Below are 25,986 nucleotides of genomic sequence, written 5' to 3'. Positions count from 1 at the left end.
CTCAAAATGTATCATATTGTAAAGGATATTTCTGACACCAATTATCTCCAATTAAAGTTAGAACATCTAAATTCTTGGTGCGAGACTAATAAATTAGATCTTAACGATAAAAAATGTTATGTTATTAGTTTTTCACGTAAGCGTTCAAACCTCTTTCAGGAATATTTACTTCAAAACTCTACTTTAGAACGCGTTGACCATATTACTGATCTAGGTATTATTATGGGCAGTAAACTCAATTTCAATTTTCATTATGATTCTATTATTTCTAAAGCAAGCAAGATGCTAGGTTTCATTAAGAGAAGAGCCAGAGAATTCAATAATACTGAAGTAACTAAATCGCCTTATTGCTCCCTTGTTCGTTCTGTTCTTGAATATGGCAGTATTATTTGGGATCCGGCATTTTCTGTACACAGAAATAAAATTGAGTCGGTTCAAAAAGAATTTTTATTATTTGCTTTGAGAAGTCAATATAACCCCAATGACTTCCACAATATTCCTTCATATAAAATTAGACTGCAATCCCTGAATATGTTGAGTCTGGAGTCACGCCGGTCTTTGTTGTCTTCTTGTTTTACCTATGATGTCCTAACAGGCAAAATAGACGTGGACTTCATTAGAGACAAAATTATTATCAACAACGACGTCAGACCTACCAGACACACTAAATTCTTAAAAGAATATACACATAGGACTGAATATGCTAAAAATGAACCCATAAATAGATGTTGTACTGTATTCAATCGTTTTAGTCATCTTTTTTCACCAGCAGTTACAAAATACACCTTCAAAAAAAAAATTCATAATTCACTACTGACTTAGTACAATATCAAGTGATAATTATATGACCTAATTGTAGAATTATTAAATCGTATAAATGTTAAATACCTATTCAGCATAAATGATAACATAATAAAATTCTTTCTTTTTATTTATTATTTTTTTATATGTATCATATTACATTACTGTAATAAATTCATTTAATGTTTTGTTAGTATAGTTCAATTTAGTTTATAAGTATGTATCATGTATATTTTTGTTAATTTTGTAAACTACGTAAATTTTTGTAATTATGTAGCATCTTGTTTGGTGCAAATTAAAATAAAATAAAAAAAATAAAATAAAATTATTATTATTATTATTATTATTACCATTATTGTTATCATTACTATCAATATTATTTTTATTATTATAATAATAATAATTATTAGTATTATTATTATTATTATTATTATTATTATTATTATTCATTATTATTATTATTATTATTATTATTATTATTATTATTATTATTATTATTATTATTATTATTATTATTATTATTATTATTATTATTATTATTATTATTATTTTTATTATCATTATTATTATCATTATTATTAATATTATTTTCATTATTATTATTATTATTATTTTTATTATCATTATTATTATCATTATTATTAATATTATTTTCATTATTATTATTATTATTATTATTATTATTATTATTATTATTATTATTATTACCATTATTATTATCATTACTATTAATATTATTTTTATTATTATAATAATAATAATTATTAGTATTATTATTATTATTATTATTATTATTATTATTATTATTATTATTATTCCCATTATTATTTATTATTACTATTATAATCATTCATCATTATTATTATCTTTAATATTATTATAATATTATTATTATCAATATTATTATTATTATTATTATTATTATTATCATTATTATTTTTATTATTATTTTTATTATTGTTATTTATTATTATTATTCATTATTATTATTTTTATTATTATGATTATAATTACTATTATTATTATTATTATTATTATTATTATTATTATCATTATAATTATTATAATTATAATTATTAATTTTATTATTATAATTATTATTATTGTTATAATTATTATTTTTATTATTATCATTATTATTATTATTAGTATTATTATTATTATTATTATTATTATTATTATTATTATAATTTTTATAATTTTTGACTATTTCTTAAATAAAGCCTATCTTAACCGAGTTAGTTCCATTAAAGATCTAGGGGTTTTGGAGGCCCTTCAAAGATGGAACCCGTTCGGAAAAATTATTTAAGGTATGCTCTTCGGAGCTTTCAGCAAGAAAACCCTCTCGCACCATTTTTTGTTTTCTCCTTTCTCCTCTTGGGAGCATAGGGCTTCCACCTGACATCTCCATCTTGTTCTATTTTGGGCTATTTGCTTGACTTGACTCCATGTTAGAACTGTCTTTTCTAGTTCTGATTTTACAGATCTACGCCAGGTGTTTCAGGGGCGTCCAGCTCATTTTAGCGATATTATTGGCCGCTTTTCTTAGAGTGTGCCCAATCCATTTCCACTTTCTTCTTCTTATTTGCGTTCCGATAGGTTCTTCGCCTGTTATTATCCAGAGGTCTTTGTTGGTTATCTGTCTTGGCCAGAATATGCGGCATATTATTCTGAGGCATCTATTGATGAATACTTGCAACTTTTGACTGGTAGATTTTGACAGAACCGATTTCACACAAGACCGGAGTATTCTAACCTTAGTCGTTCTGGATATCTGGCTACTTTTCCATATTGGCTGCAGTCTAACGAACGGCGCTCTTGCTTTCTTCAGTCTGTTGTCTATATCTTCTTGGGCCCCGCCCTCAAGTGTTATGATGCTGCCCAGGTAGCAGAAGCTGCTAACGAACTCTATTTGTTGGTTATTGAGTTTCAGACTGACTGTGCTAGTAGAGTTTATTTTCATCGCCTTTGTTTTGTCTATGTTTATTTCTAACCCTACAAGTTTGGCAAGTTTTTCAAGGTGTTTTAATTTGCTCTGCATGTTGCTGATCTTGTGGGACGGAAGGCAGATGTCATCTGCATAATCTAGATCCTCGAGATGTTGAGTGAGACTCCAGATTATGCCCCCTTCTCTGTGAGCAAACAAGTTGCAAGATGTTATCTAGCAAGATTGTGAAGAGCAGCGGTGAAAGTGGGCAACCTTGTTTGACTGCTGACTGGGTGGTGAAGGATTCGCTTATTTTCCCTCGGTGTAATACTGTGAGCTCGGCTTCATCGTACAGTGCTTGGATCAAGTGGATTATTTTGTCTGGGGTTCCCCTACTTTTCGCGTTTAATCGCGTAACATATTGCATCGCGTTTAATTGTGTCGAAAGCCTTCTTGAAGTCTATGAGCATGTATAATGGTGTTCTGTACTCTATTGATTGTTCGACTATGATTCGAAGCGTATTTGATTGATCGACACAACTCCGATGCGGGCGCAACCCAGCCTGTTCTTCACGTATTGTTTCCTCTAGTTTTTCCCTTAAGCGATTCTGGATAATTGTTGCCAAGACTTTGTATGCAATGTTAAGTTGTGTGATGCCTCTCCAATTATCACAGTAAGTTAAGTTGCCCTTTTTTGGTAATTTGAAGATAAGGCCCTTTTTCCATGACTGCGCAACCCTTTCTTCCTTCCAAGCTTGCGAAATATGTGGTTCTAACAGCTGGGCCATAGTTAGTGCGTCTGCCTGAAGTAATTCCGCTGTTATGCCATCACTGCCTGCAGCCCTGTTATGTTTGAGTTTTCGTATGACTGTTTTTATTTCGCTAATATTTGCGGGATCTTCAGAAATTCTTAAGTTTGTTTGTCTACTGACTGGGTTACTATCATGCACTTCTTCGCTGGTCGTATGTGTTACGTTGCTAATTGTTTCGAAGTGCTATTTCCATATTTCTATCTGGGCCTCTTCATTTGTCATTAGGTTACCGCTACGGTCTCTGACAGGGCGGGTTGTGTTTTCTTTTTGCCCGGTGAGATTATTAATTATTCGGTGCAAGCCACGTATGTTGTTCTGGTTGGCGTGTTGCTACTCTTGGGACACCATCCTTTCGAGATATCTCCGTTTGTCTCTTCTAGCAGCCTTCTTTACTTGTTTTGCTAAGCTCTGGTACTGTGGAGACTTGTTGTTGTTTTCATTGGTCGCTAGTTGCTTAGCATTTCTCCTTTTATTGATGAGGTCCCAAGTCTCGTCAGAGAACCATGTTTTTCGTTGTATTTGTTTTCTACCTAGTGTTTCTTCGGCAGTCTCTTGAATCTTAGTCACAATTTCTTCACACGGGTGTTCTTGGTCAAGTGGTAACTTTTCAAGCAGTCTACTGGTATATCTGCAAGCATTTTGGGAGTTCTGGAATTTCTGTATATTGAAATGTTTGTTTCTGTTGTTATAGTGCCTTTTTCTTTCCATTTTCAGCCTGATATCGCCTGTCAGCAGCTCAGGATCACTATCTATATCTGCTCCTCTTCTATTTCTCACATCTAACATGTATTTTCTCCATCTTCGGCTGATACACATGTGATCGATTTGGTTTCTTGTCTTCCCGTTTGGCGAGGACCACGTATATTTATGTATATCTTTGTTAGGGAAGATGGCACCGCAGATGCTGAGTTCGAAGGTCTGGCAGAGTTCTATATCATCCTTCTTTTCGTCATCGGCTTCTTCTGTCGGCGCATAGCATTGGATGATAATGATGTATCGGACTTTACTGCGGAAACGGGCCTGAATAATCCGATTAGAAATTGGGTTCCAGCTCTTCAAAGTCGATTTAAGTTTTCGGTTGATGATTATACCCACACCACTTTCACCACCCGTGTCTTTTCCACTATGTATAACGGTATTGCCACTTGCTGTAATCGACTCGCCATGACCATTCCACCTCATTTCACTTATTCCCAGGATGTCAATTTTGTAGAGATTCATTTGTTACTCTTGCACGAATAAGGACAAGAGTAGCACAAGGACTGTTCTAATGTTCGTTACCGTGAAATCATCCCTGTTTCCGAGGCTATGTCTAATTTCGCGATTAATCTATTTAAACTGTCTAAGCAGGTAATTGGCCTACTGTAGAAGTCCATTTTGACAGCTATTTTTGTAAGCGAAACAGATTATTGTTACTTCAAACGAAAACCCTAGAAAATCAAGGAAGTTTTTCAGATATTTTGTTTATTTTCCAGCTGTTTATGTGTCGAATTAACTTTGAGTATGCTAAAAATATCTTAGATTCTCACTTAATCAGTGTTAGGCGTTTTTGGAATAATAAAATTTTCAAATTGTCTTATCATCGCACTAACTATTGGAAGAATGAACCTATTTCTAGAATGTGCAATGTTGTAAAAGAAAACATTTTGCGTGAAGAGTTAGCGTTAACGAAAATTCAACTTAAGAACACCCTTTTCAAAAAATTACGTTAGCTGTACAGTAACGTAATACACTAATATAATAACGTATTTGTTACAGGTGTAAATGTCATATATAATATTTTATTTATTTGAATAATTTACAGACCTACATTAATAATTTACTGACTTTGCAATGTTTTGTTTTGTTTTTCTTAAGTATTTAGGAGTTAAACTTATTGCCAACTAACAATCTTGTTATTTGATTATTTTTAAGTAAATATAAAATAATCTAAGTATAAAATGCATCCTATTTTTGTCTAATTTCTAAATTAAGTTAGGTAATTGTACGTACATACGTAAGTTAAGTAATGGTAAATGTTTGAACTAAACATGGAAAATAAAATAAAATAAAAACTATTATTATTATTATTATTATTATTATTATTATTATAATAATTTTTATTATAATTACTATTATTATTATTTTTATTATTATTATTGTTATTATAATTATTATTTTTCTTATTATCATTATTATTATTGTTATAATTATTATTTTTATTTTGATCATTGTTATTATTATTATCATTATTATTATTATTATTTTTATTTTTATTATTTTTATTATTATTATTATTAATATATGATTATTATTATTATCATTATTATTATTAATATTAAAATTACTATTAATTATCATTCTTATTATTGTTACTATTATTATTATTATTAATATTGTTATTATTATCAATATTAATATTATTATTATTATTATTGTTATTGTTATTGTTATTATGAGTATTATTATTATTAATATTATCATTATTATTGTTATTATTATTATTATTATTATTATTATTATTATCATTATTATTATTATTATTCATCCGAATATGTGGCCTGATAGAAAAAAAAACAATTCATCCCAATATGTGGCTTGATAGAAAAAGTTAATCAACCATTTCCTTCACCTTTCTGTGTTATTGTAAGCAATCATTCCTTATTTTAATAAGCTTCATGGATGAAGGTATAGGCCCAACCGTGCTCAAAAGCAAAATGACTGCAGCCACAGAAAAAATCTGGGGTGACGGTTCTCTATAATCAATCTAGGGCGATTGGCTACACTGCTAAGCACCTCACGGAAATAGAAATGACAAAATAAATACAACAACCAAAAAACCATTGAATCAGAATGCATAACTAGCTGGAAGAAATTTCGGGAAATGTATTTTTGAAAACAAAACACTGAGAAATGTCAGAACGCAAGTCTAGAAATGAAATCTGAAGCTAGCAGCAAAAAGCCTTGGCACGAAATGAAAGTTGCCATAAAAGTCCAAGCTGCCATTCATAAAGCTCTATTGCAGTTACTGTAAGTGCCGGTAATAACTCATCGGCTGTAGTCACACAGACTAAACAGAGCAAGCAGAGATGGTAAAAGAATATTACAGAAGTTCAGAGTCCACATTCATTTCTAAGACTTGGTAGAAGATCACAGATAATCCTTACCTCACAAACTAATTTCTGATTTGTTCAAAAAAATCGTTTATAATCGAAATAAACGAAATCCTTTTTAGAAATGTATACTGTTTTCACTTTTCTGTTTGCTATTTTCAATTTTTTTCATTTTGTTTTGGCTTTTTGGTGCAGAACCTGACACTTTTGAAAAAGAAGTTTAAATTTGTCATTTTCGGAAATTGGGAGATGCCATGTTCATGACGATTAGAAAGCGTTAATAGTCAAGATTTTTAAAATAAAAAAAAATTTATATAAACTATCACCATTTATATCAATATATGTGATCTATCATATCAATCATCAATTCAATTTCTTTGTTTATCGTTTGTACTTAAATGCAAAAGATTTATTAATGAGAAAAGAGGATAATATTTTCATGAATCAATTTGAATGATTTGTTATCAAAAAAATATATGAATATTTTAACTCATACTATTAATACCTGTATTTGGAAGTATTAGTTTATCATTGTATTCAATATCGGAAATAAATGATATCGCTGCTCTGAATCCTACTCCGGTTACCCCATTACCACGAAATTGAAGTAGTAGAGATTTTCCACTGCTCATAATAACGGGTGGTCGGAAAATTTCACCATTATATGAATCCAACATTTGGCCATTTGAATCAAAAACCTGTGCAAAATTAAAAAAAAAACAGTGTTTCTTAACAACAAATTCAAAAGTTTTTTAACCATCATTGTTGATATCATTCCTAGTTGAAAATCTGAAAATTCTAATTTGACATGGCAATCTTCAGTTTCACAAGTTAATATGTGTTCAACGCCATAATCTCTTGGATATGGAACAGGAAAGTAAGGGGTTGTTATCACACAGTTGCGACTTTTAGTCGAATTCTTCTGTACATTTTGTATTCGAGGTGATCCACTTATAACATTGACATTTCCTGGATTAAAAAATGTTTCTTTTTTAACAACAAGCTAAAATACATTCATAACATTCACATGCATAAACAGATGAACGCAGATATTTTTTACTTTAGTATTTGAAAAATCCGAAAAATTAAATAAGTAGGTTAATAAAATATTTACTTACTCTCGGAAAAGTACTGTAGAGAAAAAATATGAATGTAAGTAGCTTGAAAGAAAAATTGTAATAAGACTGAGCGAGTTGTACTCCGAAAAACTTTATCTTCACCACAAAACTTTTTACCAGATATCGCGACATCATAAGGTGGCTCAGAAAAAGTTATATGTTCACAAAAGCATTTATTGTGTAACGTCCCATCATTACTGCTCACTACTGGTTGACACGTTTTCGAAAAATTGGAATATGTAAATGTTATTCGAATTACACATTCAGAGCAAGTAACTAATTCTAAGTTACACTGATACCAAGGCTCTGACAAAATACTTCTGTTGTTGATATTTGCAATTGAAGAAGTATAAAATGTGCTCTGCAATTAAAAAATTTAAATATATGTTAAATCACATATAAAAAAAAGCAACGCACTTTAATAAAAGGAATATTGATCTGCATGGAAAGATTTTTTTCTTCAAAAGATTTTCCAACCCTCACATAACTTCCATATTATATTTTTTCAAACTTGATTAATTACCTGCGTAGTAACTTGATGAGATATCTATTTTAAAGCAAACTTAATTTCGAAAATGAATTATATGTATAACATGTTTTCGTAATAGTTACTTAATTTACTTTTTTTTCGATAACATTAATACTAATTGGTAAAAATATCATTCAAATAAAATTCGAATTAAGTACTTGATTTTAAGGTAAAATTATATTATAATTTTTACTTTAAAATTAATTACTCAACGAGAAAAAAAATAGAGTTGACCTTGTCAACTCTGTGATACCCGTACGAAATTGTTATCCTATGTGCAAATAACTAATGAGCCATAACTAACTATGGGGCAGACTATGACTTTAAGTTGCCATATTACCATATTAATTTATGCAAAATTTCAGTACTATGTGTTATTCAAAATACTGGTTGTGCCAAACTACTATTGATGTTGTATGGCAGCTACCAGAGAGAGCCAAGAAATTTTAGCGAATTTTATCAAGCACATCGGCCCTACTAATATACTCACTTGTGTGAAATCTCAATATCACAGCTTTTATAGTTTCTAAGATATAGTCAAATAACTTTTGAAGTTGTATGGCAGGTACCAGAAGGAGCCAAGTAATTTCAACGACTTTTCTGAGACACATTGGCCCTACTAATATATTCGTTTGTGTGAAATTTCAATACCATAGCTTTAATAGTTTCTGAAATATAGTCAAATAACTTTTGAAGTTGTATGGCAGGTACCAGAAGGAGCCAAGTGATTTCAACGACTTTTACCAGACATATCGGCCCTAATAACATATTCACTTGTGTGAAATCTCAATATCGCAGCTTTTATAGTTTCTGAGATATAGCCAAATAACTTTTGAAGTTGTATGGCAGGTACCAGAAGGAGCCAAGTAATTTCAACGACTTTTATGGGGCATATTGGCCCTACTAATATATTTGCTTGTGTGAAATTTCAATATCATAACTTTTATAGTTTCTGAGATATAGCCAAATAAATTTTGAAGTTGTATGGCAGCTACCCGAACCGGTACCCCGATCATGTCCAATTTAAATAGGGTTCTGGCACTTACTACAATAAATCATTTGTGAAAATTTGGTGAACTTAGCTCAATTAGTTTTTGAGTTATCGTTCGGACGGACGGACGGACGGACGGACAGACAAAGCTAAATCAACTCAGAATTTGACGCTGATCAAAAACATACACTTGAGTCTATATCTAACACCGTTATTTCTTAGCGTTACAAACGGTAAGGCAAATTTAGTATACCCTTCGAACATACGTTCGTACGGGTATAATAATATTCATATTAAGTATTTAATTAATATAAATTAATAGACTTTTACTTTCTTTTACTGGTCTAAAATATATGTTCAGTTCCAGAAATAGATTACCAACATTGAATTTTATTACCAAATCAGTATTATAAAAAATAAATAACTTAAACAACACTCCGAATAATTTAAGAATGTACAATTTCTTCCAACATTGAGTCGCTTCAAAAATAGTTTCGGAAAGTGTTGTAAAATTATTCTCTTGAGTTAATGAAAATACGTTCTTAAAAAATTTACTAATGTACGAGTAGTTGCTTAAATTTTTTCTTTTATGTTAATTTTTTTGCAATTTTTACGTTTGCAAATTCAAAACAAAACTTAAAAATAAATTTTTAATAGCAATATTTAGATGTGCGTACCTAACCTTAGTATTGTATCATACTATTATTCAACTTTTTCATTCCCTCATTCTTTACAATTATTCAGTTTTAATAAAACTCTTATTTTTTATAAAAAATTAAAATTTTTTTTCAATTATCAAATATTTGACCGTAACCCGACCTTGTCAAAGAGTCCTCAAAAAATATTTTTTTAATTTCCCTATCTCGAAACAAAATTGTATTATCAGTACTATTATGAAAAAAGAACGATTCTCACACATTTTCATGACGAAAAATTTACTTTCATCAGAAAGAGAAAAATTTCAATTTGGAGCAACAGCAGCTGCTACTCCCGTTACAACTCCGGCGCTTCTTGCTTCAACTTCGACGCTCTTCCTATGGCTCCTAGAACCTGCTGCAACTCAACTTTTCTGACATATAAAATATGCTATTAAAACAACCTGCTACAACTCCGACGCTGCTACCCCGTCGAGTCCTACAACCTACTACAATTCAGCTCCTCTGGCTCTTACAATCTCTAGTCACTCAACTGCCACAAATTTATCATCATTTCAATCGTCATTTTTATTTTATAATAATCATTCCCAAATTTTTTATTTTTTTTTTTTTTTTTTATTTTATCAATCTAATACAATTTTTTGTTGTTTTATACAATTAAGCCTTAAAAACTAACGAATAACTAATAATTGTATATACATTGATAAGTTGAAACTATACAATAGTGTAAGGCGCACTAGTGTTGTATAATTTATATTGTATTCTTAAACTATGTTCAAATTACACTTTAACTTATCTAAATATTTATATTATACGAAATACTTAAATTAGTATAATTCAAATTTTAGCCTAGGGAAAAACAAACTTAACAAAGAACAAGTAAGTATTTTTAAAATATAATACTACATTTGTGGGGTTTAAACTAGGGGGGGTATTACTTTCTTCACTTACATAATGGATAAGTAGAACAGCATAAGTAATTCAAAATTTCTTTACAAATAATATTATCATAAACATCTTTATATTCGCATCCGAAGTACAAAATTGATGTTCTTTTCTTAAAAGTCTCAATATCTTCCTTTTCGGAAATTCTTTTAATATGCATATCAATGATGTATTTAGGAATTTGCAATTTAGCCGAATTTATTTTAGAGTAAATTTCATTGAAAACAACCCATTTAAAATCATTGATATCTTCAACTGACAATTTTAGTATATAATCAAAAGACACTGAATTGTAGCTTCTAGTAATACTATATAGAGGGGGAATAGTAACCCGTTTTTTAAAACTAAAATGAAAAACGTCTGCATTAATTAAAAGTTCCATCAATTCACAGCATGTTTTTAAACGTATCAAAAGATGTACAAAAGAAAAGAACTTTGCCTGCATTCACATCTGGCCGAATATTAACTACTGATCTACCATGAATAAAAATAGATTCCACAAAATTAAGATTGAAAGAAACTGTGATATTTCCGCAACATTTTGATTCTAGAAAAAATAAAAACAAAATTAAGTCAAAGATTCAAAAACATAGTAATTTGTTTGTAGTAACCATTCTTTACTATGTTTCGCAAACTTGCTTACTGAATTTGAGTTTCTAATATGTTCTGGAAGCTTATTGAAATATTTAATAGACATAGTGCAATAAAACCTCTTAAAATGGGGTTTGTTGCACGTCGGCATATTGATCAAGTTGAGATTATTTATTCTTAAATTGTAAGAATTAGATATTCTTAATTCCAAGCTATTCCTATCCTTGTATAGCTTCAGAAGAGAGTTATATGCAAATAAATGCCTTAATGGAAGAATTTTTAGTTCCTGAAATAGAGGACAACAGCTGAAGTTACTGCTCTTGTAGTGAATAACCCGAATAATACATTTTTGTGCTTTAATTACTGGAACTAGCGTGTTGTGGTATGTACCACCCCAACTGGTTATTCCATATTTTAATTTTGAGTGAACCAGAGCATAATAAATTTTTATAAGAAGCTGATTCGAGCAGTACCGTCTTAGTGAATAAAATTTTCACATATATTACAGGTGTGTTTTTGAAGAGAAAAAGTAAACTTAAGATATCACATACAGAATGAAAGACAATTTTGAAACTACAGACTTAATACTTGCAAGGCTTGCAATGCAAGAACACTCGATTAGTTTAATATAAAGTTATGCTTAATATTATTATTTTTAATTTTAAAAGCCGCCTGTATATATCTTCAAAAATTCAAATATTTTTAGAGTACAACATGGTTGTAGGATGCCCAATCGAAAGGTTCTTGACAATCCATACAGCTTTCTTATTTACAATATCTAATTTATTCAAACTGTTCTGTGCATTTACTCCAAACCGAATTTTAGATAAAATATAAGCAGAGTAAATCGTACTCACTGCATCCCCATCAAAAAACTTTCGCAATACCTCATCATAAATATATATGGGTTAATTATTTTTATAACAACATCAATATGCCCATGTCTCCCACCACAATCTACTGTCTAACATTAAACCCAGATAATTCAAAGTTTTAACAATTTCATTATTTTGGTTTTTTTACGATATTATAAAGTCATCATAGTTTTAATTCTCAAATAATAAAATTTTAGTTCTACCTATATTTAAAATTAAAGATTTACAAGAAACTTATGTATCAGGTCCAAATCGTGTCTTATACAGCGTTCCAGGACAAGTTGACTGCTCTCAGAATACTTTAATACGGCGCCATCAGCATAAAACTGAACATTCCCGCTTAAATTAAGACTCGAGATATTGTCAATATATACTTTAAATAAATCTGGTCCCAAAATGGAATCCTATGGAACACCTTTAAAAGTAGTAGCCCCGCTGCTACACTTGCCACCAATTTTCAATTTTTGTCCCCTGCCCTGCAAATGAGATATAAAGAAAGCCACAATATTTACGTTGCCAGCGATCTTACCTAACTTTAAAAGTAATATGTTGTGGTCAACACAATCAAATGCTTTCAGAAAATCTAAAAAAACGTTTGCAATATATTTACCACCGTCCATACTCCCAGAGATATGGTCCATCAAGTTGAGACAAGCTCATATATTTTAGCAAATGCACTCAGAACCGATATCGGCCTATAGTTAGAACAATTTGTTTTCACCCCACCCATAAATAACGGTTTTACTACAGAAACCTTATAAAACGTGGCAAAATTCAAGTTTCAAGTGTTATATTTATAAATTTTACTAAAAGCGGTATAAGTTGACGAGCATATCTCTTAATGAATTTCGAGGAAACATTATCATGTCCCGAAGCAGCAGCTGACTTGATAGAATTTACTATCAACCCCACTTCGTCAAAAGTTATTGGAGCTAGTTTCATGTCCAAAACAATGCCTCGATCAAATTGACTCATATATGCATGATCAATCGAAGCCGTAGAAATATTTAATACATTTGTAACGTTGATGAAGTAATCGTTCATAGATACAGCAATTTCTTTAGTTATAGTACCATTATTTCCTTTAAGTTTTTTAATAGCACCTATAGAGATTTATTGAACATAACTTTTTTGCATAAATCCCAAAGTTTCTTACGTGAAATTTTCCCAAAGTAATAATTCTTTTAACCCTGTGTAATAAGTCTAAAAATTTCTTTTTTACTATTGTTATATAACACTTCTATTTGTTCTTTAGACGAGTCTTTTTCCATAAATTTATAGTACGACTCTCTAATTTTAATTTTACTAGGATTTTTCTTCTAATTCACTCAGATTTTTACCGACCGTCTTGTGTATACAGTTAGTAGGTTATGTGATGGCAACAAATTTTGCATTTCGAGTTTTCGATGGGAATGCACTTTTCCATGGTAAAAAAGTGTAAATAAACTATTTTTGGCAACCTGTCGGTCTGTCGGTCTGTCATTCTGTGCGTGCACGCGTGTATCTCAAATTCGGCGGAACCGATTTTGATGAAATCTTATATGTAAGTTTATTTCAACCATAGCACGGATTGATCAATTTTTGGGATATATCAGGCCCCGTTAACTGGACTTTTTTGCGGGCCTGTTTTACATTTTTGATCATTTTGAAGAAAATATTCAACCGATTTATTTGAAATTTCATATATAAGCTTCGCTCGACCGTCTGCGAAACCGCCTAACTTTTGAAAGAAATCAGGCACTAGCAACTGGACGTTTACCATAGGCCAAATGTACATTTTTGCGTGTATAAAGAGAAATTAAATATCAATCGATTTCATTGAAATTTAATATTTAAATTCTTCGTATTAAAACAATGAACATATAAAAATTTTTTGGAAAGATCAGGGCTTGAAAACTGATATGCGGGCTGATTTCAAATTTTTTACCAAATCTACGGAACGAATTAATGGAATTTCTTGAAATTTGATATTTGAGTGTTGGTTGTTACCAAAACTAACTGGCGAGCATTTCAAGGAATTCGGGTAGCAAAAAGCGAAACTCTACTATGTTAAGAGCCCAATTTACATTTTTCTAAGTGTGTTAACTATAGGCTTACTAATGTTCTAAAAATTGAAAAGAAGTATTTAACAGACATTTTTATAATATTCTATAACACTTTCACTTAACTAGACAATTTACATTGCCGTGGGTTATGTACTGACCACATCAGATTTTTTTCTATTCGAATTTAGTCGGATCAATTGCGATCCAGGATCAGTACATTTAAATATCTAACAAAATCATCAAAATCGCCATATGTTTCAAGCCGGAACCAAAACTCATTGGGATTAGTATTATCGTAATTGTTAATTGTTTTATAAACCCTCGTATTTTTTTTTAATGGCCTGTGATCTATATTAATCAATATTAATTTATGATCAAACGGAGACGTATTCTGTATGGAAAAGTTATTTATTTCCTATAAGGCCGAATTACATTTCTTACCCAAAATATCGGCAATTGTAGTTTTGTGTGACCTATAGATAGAAAATAAATTAATTTTTTAATTAACTAAATTCACACCCAAAAAGTGTGACTCGTTAAATTCCTCAGAAAATATTTCTGTACTATTAACTTTATCATAAACATAAATTGCTACACCAACGTAAGATTTACTGCGATCAGGAAAAAACAGGTTCATAGCCCGCAATATTAAAAAAGTTATTTTCTTCGCGAATTAACCAAATTTTTGTTGAAACTACTACACGAACATCAAATTTGCATCAATATATTAGTAATTCAAGATTGTTTAATTTCTTTTGAACACTTTGAATATATAAGTAAATTATATTAAAATTGCTACTATATATATTATGAAATAAATAGTCCGACCCTGCATAATAATCAGCTCAATCAGTTCTTCTTCAGTGTTTATATTATCGTTTAATGATTACATTCATAAAACTTATTGAAAAAATTTGTGCAAATATCAAAATACTCCCTCCAATAGAAACACAAAAAACACGAGCAGGTATATGAAGAAATTAAATAAAAATAAAATAAATCAACACCTGAAGTTATTCGAAAGTTCAATTTGGTATAAATGCAATTGGTAATAGAATTAAAATTGTTTATTAAACATGTGAAAAAAAATTATTTTTTTTTAAATAGTAGTAATGAATATGTGAAATTATGTTAAATATATGCAAAAATTTTGAAAAAAAATGAAAGCATTATAACTTAAGATAAAAACATTTTTATACTTATGTGCAAAGTTTAAAAATAAAGTAAGAAATAAGAAAAAATTTAATATGATTGAGAAATGAATGCAACAAATGTAAATGTTTCTACTTAAAAAAAAGTGAAAAATTATTATGTTAAAATTTCTAAGAGAAAAACAAAACTTAAATTAATTAATAATGTTGATTGTTTTCTTAATGAAATTGATGTCATTAGAATTTGCAATTCTGAAACCCACAACAAATTTTTGTGCTCGGACGAAGATATAATTATATTTAACCCATAAAAATTTCATTTTTTTGATAATTTAATTTTTTGTGCGGCATGATATAACTGAGACTACAATTTTGTAAGATAATGACAAAAAAATATTTCGTTATTTATTGTTCTAGAAATATTTAATTCGTCAGTAAAAAGTTGTTTTTATACACGTTTTTTTGCCATGCACTCTTGATTACTCGATTTGCACAAAAGTTAATTTATGTTTACTACATTCCCGGGAAGACCCGCTAGTATATTATTTGCATTTTTGTGTTGCTTTTTTTCGTCAGGTTGGAATTCAATTGATTTGTTGTTTAAGGCTTCGAATTCTAATATTTTTTTTCAACTTGTAATAATCGATTTTTCATTTGTTGATTTTCTTGAATTAAATTCGACTGCTGTTTAAATACATCGTCAAGCTTGTTTACCATTGTGATTTTTCAATTTTGAAACAGAACCTATTGAGTTTGAAAAAATAGCCACTTTTTCCAGAGAACAATAATTTCTCTGATTCTCTGGAATATCAGTTTTATTAGCGCCATCACATGAGTTTAAATCCGGCTTATTTTCCACATCATTACGAATATTTCCTTCTCCGTTTTCACATATGGCAAGGCATTCATTAAGTGATAGACAGTTATTATATTTCTAGGTAGCAATACCTTCCCTTACCGTTTCAAAGAGTTTTATGGGAATTAAAGCACTTTTAATATGGAAAAATTGCGACATATTGCACTGCATTGAATCTCTTTTGAATTGGCTATTATTTTTTTTTGCAAATAACACATTGTTTTTGAAGACATTTTGTTTAATATTAAAGCTCGTGGCAATATGGTAGATAATAAAAGACGTGGCGAAAAGCGTAAAATTAATGTCCACCACCTTTTATGAGATCTTTTGATAATAATAAGAAATATTTTGCTTAAATTAAAAAATCAAAAACACTTAGTTTTAATTAAAAAATAAAATTTTCTTTAATGTACAATTATAGTAATTTTAATTTTACAGTATAATAATGTGATACAATTATTTATTCTGTTATGTTCGCCTAAAAAATGCTAAATAATTTGTTTTTCCAATTTCGATTATATATTTCAGAAAAACATTAATAATTTTAATGTAAAATGCCGAAAATATATTTTCATAAATTTGTTAAAATTTTATTTTTTTTTTTCATTTTTAAATTTTAGCAATTATGCAATTTTTTGCTTAAATTTTTACTAATACTACGAGGTATTAGGTTAGGTATTTATTATGTCAAATAATTTATCTTTTATAACAACTGTCGGCAAACTTTTCTGGGTATGGAGAAATATGTACTATTTAAGTATGAACATGGGCCACCCGAGTTTCTTACATTACCTATTTCCAATAAGAAATGACATTTTCAACAGACTTTATTATGGTTCTTTTTTTTTTGACAAATAAATTTGCATGCAATTTTGTGTACCTGTTATTTATGAGTGAGTTCTTAAAATTTTTTTGAAAAACTTTAATACTGGCAATCGAATATATTTTTTTCTTGCTAGCATTTTGATGTCGAATAGCCCGCATCCTGCTCTAGATTATTTGTATTTAAATGGTTTTAGGAGGAACTTCAATTATAACTTCGAACTAACACCGACAAATAGGAAGAAGTAAAAAAGGAAATTGATTAACTCAAGTGGGCTGTAGCTACGGGATGTGATAACATATTTGCGAAGTTTCTCAAAGCATTTTCGGAAAAAGTGATAGTAAATTTCGCGTATATTTCAAAATCAACTTTAGTTCAAACTAAATATCTTTTTTCAGATCCCACTTGTAAAATAGGCAACAATTTGTGCGCATAAATCGAATCTCAAGTAGACCAAAGACACTAGGGGTTCACCAAGGCTGCTTTCTGGCCCAAGATCTCTTTAAGATATACATCAACGACCTCTCATTTCTCGTTTGTGCAGTCAATGCAGTTCTAAAGTATTTCGAAAAAATTAAAATAATTTGCAAAATAATATAAGGGCTGATCTGGTGTTAATTAGGAAGTGGTCAGATGGGAAAACCACCTCCTTTAAATGTCAAAAAGACAAAAATAATCAGTTTTAAAAATAAACAGTTTTCTGCTAATTTTTCTTTTTATTTTAAGGTCCAAAGTAAACAACAGGGAAAATGATTTAATTATCTTGAGTTGATTTTAGATAGTAAACTAAAATGAAAATTTCGCCATATGCATACTATCATTTTAAAGAGGATACGAAAATACTTTGATCGAAGTACATTTTTTGTTGGGTTCGGGGGCGTACGCTGTTTGCCCAGATACGCGCATATATGTGAACTGGATCGGTATTGCCCAGTGTTTCAGGCCGAAATACTACAATAGAGATCTTTCGGTGAGCAAGTTTGAAAGGGGGTATAGGAACCGCACCATTTATGTGTTCTCAGACAGCTGGACGACGTTGCTCGGCTGTCTGCATGCGGCGGAATGTGGGCTCCTCACATTTTTTACGACTTCCCGGTACCGGCTATTTGGCGGCGCAATTGTTTTGGACAGGGTTTCTTAAGTGTTCGGGAACTCCTGTCCAACTCTCCGGTTTCATTCTTGGAACGAGGATATTATAGGTTGGGGTGTGGCGAGGCTACAGTAATTCGCGAATGGCTGTGGTGGCCCGAGGGATACTACTCCCCCACTCAGTTCCCTTGAAAATCTACAATCTGCATTAATTGTTTTTAATTCATCGTATATTTCATCAAATATTATATATTTTGCAAGATTTGGAGCGGTGCTGCTAAATATAATTTAAAGAGGTTGGAGACAGTGCCGAAAAAGGCTATTAAGGTTATACATTGTTATGTTAAATTCGTTATTTGGTAAACCCAAATAAACTCAAAATAAATTACTAAATTTTGGTTAGTTTTTAATTTTAGGTATTTCTTTAAATATTTAACAACTCAAAGGCAGCTTCCCAAACCCGTTGTCAAATTTCGTTCAGTTACAATAGCAGCCATGTCTGGCTGAAAAAAAAAACAAATTGTGAAAGTTTGGTGATAAGGTTTGAAAAGAGAACAACTGCTTTGTCGTACGATCCAATAGGCGGACGGCCGGACATTTTCAAATCAACGTAGAATTTTATGGTGATCAAGAATATATATACTGTCCATACTGCAGATGATCTTTAACTAGAACATGAAATCTGACACTAGAGCAAATAAATTTGAATCAATTAAAAAAAAATAAAGAAAAAATTTGATCTGTTAAGCACATAATTGAAGAGCTTAGGTTCTTTTTTTGGGCTTCAACTACAATTTACAATAACTTTATTAACGTACTAAAAAAAAAACAACTATTTTACTTAAGAGTCTTTAACAAGAAAAAGTTTTATTTTGTATATTAAAAACTTTGTATATTTTGTCAATCATAATATGTGTGCGGGTTCTTTTTAGCGCTTTTCCAAAAAATTTTGAAAAAAGTGCTTATTAGTTTCACTCTGTCCTGGGACTATCCTCCGTCCGTGGACATGTTTACAAAACTTCTACACCTTTGAAGATAGAAACCTGAAATTTTATATGTACATACATCTTTACTAGAAACTAACATAATTTTTACCTATCTCCTCCCCTCTAGAAGTTATAAACCCCTAAAACCCTAAAAATTACATTTTTCAACTACTTAGTGTGGTAGAACCATACGCATTTTCCAAATTTTACAAACGCAGAAAAGCAACGAGTTTCAACTTCTCACGGCATACTATCACTTGAACTTTAAAAAAAACAAAATTGCCGTTAAAATTTACCGTTACATAAGATCTGATTTCTTCAAATTTTTGATGTCGTTTTTCTTCTAGACCCTGGGTTGTGGGAACCTGAAACTTCAGCAGCTTTTAGGCACTGGCAAATAGTTCATTTCGTTGGAAGAACCTTTTCCATTTCCACCCCGTTTCAAGTTATCGCCTCTTGAAATTTGTAAAATTTGAATTTTTGGCGCCTTATATTTCCGAAACAGCAAGCTTTTCAAATTTTTATAAACGCAAAAACCTAACGGTAAATTATGTGACATTAAAAAATATTCGGATTTTAGATAACAGTAAATTTTAACAGCCATTTTGTTTTTTAAAAGTTTGGATGTAGTATGCCGCGATAGAAGAAGCAAGTCACTGCTTTTCTGCTTATAAAAAATTTGAAAAATACCTACGCTTTCACTGCAATAAAAAATTAAAAAATGACTTAGGGGATATAGGTTAAAAATTTTGTTCTAAAATTTCAAGGGTGTAGAAGTTTCGTAAACATGTCCACGGACGGACGGACGGATTTTTTGGGAAAAGTGCTGAAAAGCAGCAAAGTGGTTGCTCTTTTACAAGAAACTATTACAACCCATAAAAAAATTCATTACATGTAATCCCACTCACTAATATGAAATTAAAAACAATAGACTTTTTGAATACTTTTTCAAGTCAAACTTGATACACAAAAAAACTATGCTAAATAATAATCTGAAATAACAATCTGAATAAAGTTGGGTCAAACCAATCAAGAAGTGAAAATTCTGCTTTTAAATACAGTCTATGTATACCTATCAAACTATTAAAATTATTTTCATTCATATACAAAACTATTTTTAGGATTGCAAATAATTAGGATGGACGATTTATGCAGTCTTTGAAATAAAGCAAAAATTAATATAAAAAGGGGTTAAATGCTCGATTTTTAGCACTTTTCCAAAAAATTTTTTGAAAAAAGTGCTTATTAGTTTCACTCTGTCCGTCCGTCCGTCCGTCCGTCCGTCTGTCCGTGTGTCTGTTTACAAAACTTCTACAACTTTGAAGATAGAAAGCTGAAATTTAATACGTACATAGATCTTCACTAGAAACTTATTTCCGTAGAACAAAATTTTTACCTATCTCCCCCCCTCTAGAAGTTATACCCCCCCAAAACCCTAAAAATGGCCTTTTTTAAAAATTTGTTGCAAGGCAGTGGCTTGCTTCCCCTTGCGCGGTATACTATAGTTCAACTTAAGAAAAACAAAATGGCCGCTCAAATTTACCGTTATTTAAAGTCTTTTTTTTCCAAATTTTTGATGTCGTTTTTCTTCTAGACCCCAGCCTGTAGAAGCTTTAAATTTTAGGAGCTTTTAGATATTAATAAATAGTTCATTTTGTTAGAAGAAAATTTTTTTCCATCTCCACCCCCTCTCAAGTTATCACCTCTTGAAATTAGCAAAATTTGAATTTTTGACACCTTATATTTCCGAAACCGCAAGCTTTTCCAAATTTTTATGAACGCAAGAAGCTAACGGTAAATTCCATGAAATTAAAAAATATAATTATTTTTCTTAACTCACACAATTAACCCTTAAAATCGAGCATTATGTTAACCCCTTTTTATATTAATTTTTGCTTTATTTCAAAGACTGCATATATGCGTCATCCTAAATATATGCAATCCTAGAAATAGTTTTGTATATGAATGAAAACAATTTTAATAGTGTGATAGCTATACATAGACTGTATTTAAAAGCAGAATTTTCACTTGTTGAAGGGAAAAGTGCTACAATACAAACCATTGGTTTGACCCAACTTTATAAGGTTTAATTTTGAGTTAAGAAAAATAATTATATTTTTTAATGTCATGGAATTTACCGTTAGCTTTTTGGTTTAAAGAAATTTGAAAAAGCTTGCTGTTTCGGAAATATAAAGTATCAAAAATTCAAAAATTTTACAAGTTTCAAGAGGCGATTACTTGACAGGGGATGGAGATGGAAAAAAATTTTCTTTTACCAAAATGAACTATTTGTTAATGTGTAAATGCTCCTAAAATTTGAAGCTTCTACAGGCTGGGGTCTAGAAGAAAAGCGACATCAAAAATTTCAAAAAAAAGGACTTTAGATAACGGTAAATTTGAACGGCCATTTTGTTTTTCTAAAGTTTAACTATAGTATACCGCTAAAAAAAGCAAGCCACCGCCTTTCTGCGTTCGCAAAATTTCAAAAATGCTTATGGTTTCATTGCAAAAAATAGTTAAAAAAGGCCATTTTTATGGTTTTGGAGGGGTATAACTTTTAGAGGGGGGAAGATATGTAAAAATTTTGTTCTACGGAAATAAGTTTCTAGTAAAGATCTATGTACGTATTAAATTTCAGCTTTCTATCTTCAAGGGTGTAGAAGTTTTGTTAACAAAAAAAGTGTCCACGGACAGACGGACGGACGGACTGACGGACAGACTGACGGACGGACGGACGGACGGACAGAGTGAAACTAATAAGCACTTTTTTTCATAAATTTTTTGGAAAAGTGCTAAAAATAAAATATAAGCAAATATCTTCCATTTTGACATATTCCTGATGTTTGTGACACATAATGTGAAATTGTGAATTTGATTGAAGTTCTTCAATTAAATTCACATTTGATAATGTGAATTTAATTGAAGAACTTCTTGATGTTTAAACTAAATTTCATTAAATTTAAATTAAATTTAAACAGATTAAAAATCTACAATACAAAAATTATACAACTTAAAATTAATTATTTCCCACAGAAATAGACTAGTAAACAATTTTATGTATTTATAGAATTTATAATTTTCTCATGCTAACTTATGTATCACATACGTTTAAAATTTACTTGAAGGAAAATTAACAAACAAAATAAATGTAATTTAACTTCTACTAAAACATTGTGAGAAAGTTATGTATGTGAAAATATTTCCAATGAGCCCCTTGTTAAATTACATTTTGGTTGTTGCCACTTCACGAGGTTGGAATCTAGGAGAGTATTCATGGTGTTAATGCTTTTATATCGTCTATGTAAATAGTGTAAGTGTGCGGGAATTTAAATTAATCTCGATTTTTGCTACAAGGGCTCCTAATTCTTGAAATGTGAGTTTAGTATCAATAAAATGCCATTGAATTGACTGTTGTGATATAAAATGGCCCAATTTCTCGTTTGTACCGTTGTCACCGGAAATATGAGCCACATTTTCTCGTCTTGCAATAAATCGCTCTAATGCGGCATTAAAGGCCTCGCTTGATACGAATTTTCCCAGGATCCATGGCATGGGTAAGTCTTTCCCTCCATGAAGTGTTTTTGGTGTGTGTGGTCTATTATTAATGACGCCGAATGACTAGAACCTGGTATTACAATAAGATGTCTGGAATATTCGTTGTTATTTGCTCTTCGTTGTCTGCCTCCTACTCTTAATATACAATCTTTCAAAAATGGGTGAAGCTCTAGTATCTTGCTGTTCCCAAGCAGTAACTTGTTTTTTATTAGGCAGCTAATTTTTGTGTTATAGACAGTTTGTTCTAGTCCGATTATGGAAGAGCAATTTCCAATTCAGATGTTGTTAGTTGTCCAGTATTCTTCCTTTTTGGATTTTTTGGGTGGTCTGGGTTAGGATCAACAGGGTAGGCATTGACTGGTTGCTAACCCAATGTTGCAACTGTTGAATTCCTGGCCAAGTGCTTGCTTTACCTCCTAGTGGTGACCGCTGGTAACTGACTCTCGAACAACCGTTGGAGAGTAAGGCCGAAATTGCAAGTGCGTATGTCATCTTGAAGCAAGGCTAGCGACCTACTCCAGGATGTTAAACTAAATACAGCTCAAAGAAACAACAACGCCTCGGATAACAAGATTAGATCACATGGAAATGACCCGGCTCGAAAAAGGACTAGATTTGGAAACAATTTAAGAATAGCAACATGGAATATTATGTCATGGAATAAAAAAGAACAAGAAACACTCATCGAACTCAAGAAACACAAGATAGATATATGTCGAATATCAGAAACTAAAAGGAAAGGTAAAGGTTCTGTTGAATACGAAGATTTTGTCTTCCTGTACAGTGGTAAAGATAAAAATGAAAGGGCTCAGTCGGGTGTAGGAGTACTAATAAACAAAAAATTTGAAAACAGCATTTGGGATGTAAAATACGTAAATGATAGGTTGATAATGGTTACATTAAGCTATAACACTTGCAACTTACATATGATAAGTGCTTATGCACCAGATATAAATAAGCCTATAGAAGAGATCACTGAGTTCTACGACAAGCTACAAGAACTTATTGATACTATACCAGAAAGTGATAAACTCGTGATTATGGGAGATTTCAATGCAAGAATAGGGGACGAAATATTGAATGGTGTTAAAAATCGATTCAATGAAAGCGTTATAAATGAAAACGGAGAAAAACTGATCGAATTCTGCTCTCAAAACCTGTTAAGGTTAAATAATACATTTTTCCCACATAAACCCCAACATAAATATACATGGTCGAACACGAGGGGACATCAATCAACAATTGATTACATTATAACGAACCGATCAATATTGCCATCACAAATATTAGATGTTCGAACACTGACTTCGGCTAATGTAGGGTCCGATCATGGCCTTGTATTATGTAAAATCAGGGAAAACATACCACGTTCTAAACAGAGAAAACCAGAATATATCGAGAAACTTAACGCAGAGTCTTTAAATAACGACAGCACCAAACTACTTTATGAAAACAGGTTGCGCGATAAAATCTTGAACAGCCCAATAACAGAAGAAAGTAGCGTGGAGGATGCGTGGGAAAAACTATCTTCCAATATCATAGCAGCTGCTAGAGAAGCACTGGGAACAAGAAAAGTAAATATTCATGCAAATAATATAAGAACACCTTGGTTTACAACAGAAATTAAAATAATATGTGCCGAAAAGCGCAAAGCTTATTTGAAATACATGAGCTGTAAGTCTGCAGAAACATACAGAGAGTATAGGGTCGTAAGGAATAGGACCAATCAGAGGGTCAAGGAAATAAAAGAAGAACACTGGGCTTCATTCTCTGCTGATATGGAACATGACCTATACGGAGCTCAAAAGAAAGTATGGAGTATGCTAAGAAAACAGAAGAAACCTATTTCGGAACTGTTTCAGATAACAAATATAACTGAGGAAGCATGGATTAATCACTTCACACAGCTGTATAATTCCACAAGCATAAACAACCCTGAAGTCCTCGTGATGGAAAATGCAGAAACTAACTTCACGATTGATGAAAATGTAGTAACACTCAACATAAAAAAACTAAAAAATCGGAAGGCTCCCGGTCTTGATGAAATCACAAATGAGTTGCTAAAATATGGTGGGTCGAAACTATCATCTGAAATCTCAAAACTCTTCAATATAATATTAAAGCACGAACTGGTTCCTAATGGATGGAAGAATAGCATCACTATGCCCATTTTTAAAAAAGGTGATAAAGCTGATCCACAAAATTATAGGGGTATTTGTTTGCTAAGTGCTTTAGTTAAGCTTTTCACCAAAATTTTATCCCAAAATATCACAGAAACAGCGGGAATAAGCGAAGAACAACAAGGTTTTCGTACAAATAGATCGACCGTCGATGCTATATTTATTTTGAGCCAAATTCTTGAGAAAGCAATCGAATACAACCATCCAGCTTTTATGTGCTTTATCGATTTAGCAAAAGCATTCGACAAAATAAGGCTAAGTGAAGTGTTAAATATATTGGACGAAAAAGGCGTACATCCCAAGGTAATAAGTGTCATTAGAGATTTAAATACTGGAAACTTGACAAAACTAAAAATAAACAAAAAATTAACGGTGGATGGTAAAACGGTATAAGGCAAGGAGACTCTCTAAGTCCTACTTTATTTAACCTAATAATGGATAAAATCATAGACAGAGTCACAAAAGTAGATGCCGGATATACGATGGGCGCACATGTAATAAAGATATTATGTTACGCAGATGACGCTGTTATTATGGGAGAGAATGAGGACGATGTCCAAAGACTCCTATTCGCCTTTACCAACGCAGCAGAGTCCTTTAATATGCAGATTGCTACAGAAAAAACAAAGTGTTTGACAGTATCTAAAACACCATTAAGGTGCAAACTGGTAGTCCATGATAAACCGATTGAGCAAGTGATGTGCTTTAAGTATCTTGGCGTCAACATCACATCATGCAGAGATTTAAGGACTGAAATCAAAGGTCAAGCAAACAAAGCATCGTTAATCTCTGGATGCCTGCGCGATACTGTTTGGAAAAATAAGTACTTGAGCACAGCTGGCAAGGTTAAAATATATAAAGCCTGTATGAGACCCGTTCTAACTTATGCTCTAGAATGCCGAGCAGACACCTCAACAACCAAGCAGCTACTTAGAACTACAGAAATGAGGACTCTGAGGCAAAT

General features: G+C 31.1%; 1 protein-coding gene across 7 annotated transcripts in view; it reads right to left on the bottom strand.

Annotated features, from left to right (window-relative positions):
* The window catches only part of LOC129616647 (uncharacterized), a 122,960-nt gene that overhangs the window by 72,988 nt on the left and 23,986 nt on the right, over positions 1–25,986 (bottom strand). For all 7 annotated transcript variants that reach the window (XR_008697573.1, XR_008697572.1, XR_008697574.1 and 4 more), the window contains 3 exons: positions 7,751–8,111; positions 7,390–7,601; positions 7,138–7,330 (listed from right to left, as the gene is read on the bottom strand). Coding sequence is in view for 3 of the 7 variants with exons in the window: in XM_055532280.1 (XP_055388255.1) it covers positions 7,138–7,330; positions 7,390–7,601; positions 7,751–8,111 (766 nt within the window). In the remaining 4 variants the exon portion in view is untranslated. The remainder of the gene's footprint in view (positions 1–7,137; positions 7,331–7,389; positions 7,602–7,750; positions 8,112–25,986) is intronic.

Source organism: Condylostylus longicornis, unplaced genomic scaffold (genome assembly GCF_029603195.1).
Source record: "Condylostylus longicornis isolate FDR11 unplaced genomic scaffold, ASM2960319v2 ptg000260l, whole genome shotgun sequence".
Classification (NCBI taxonomy): domain Eukaryota; kingdom Metazoa; phylum Arthropoda; class Insecta; order Diptera; family Dolichopodidae; genus Condylostylus; species Condylostylus longicornis.
This window is presented reverse-complemented; position numbering and strand designations above follow the sequence as displayed.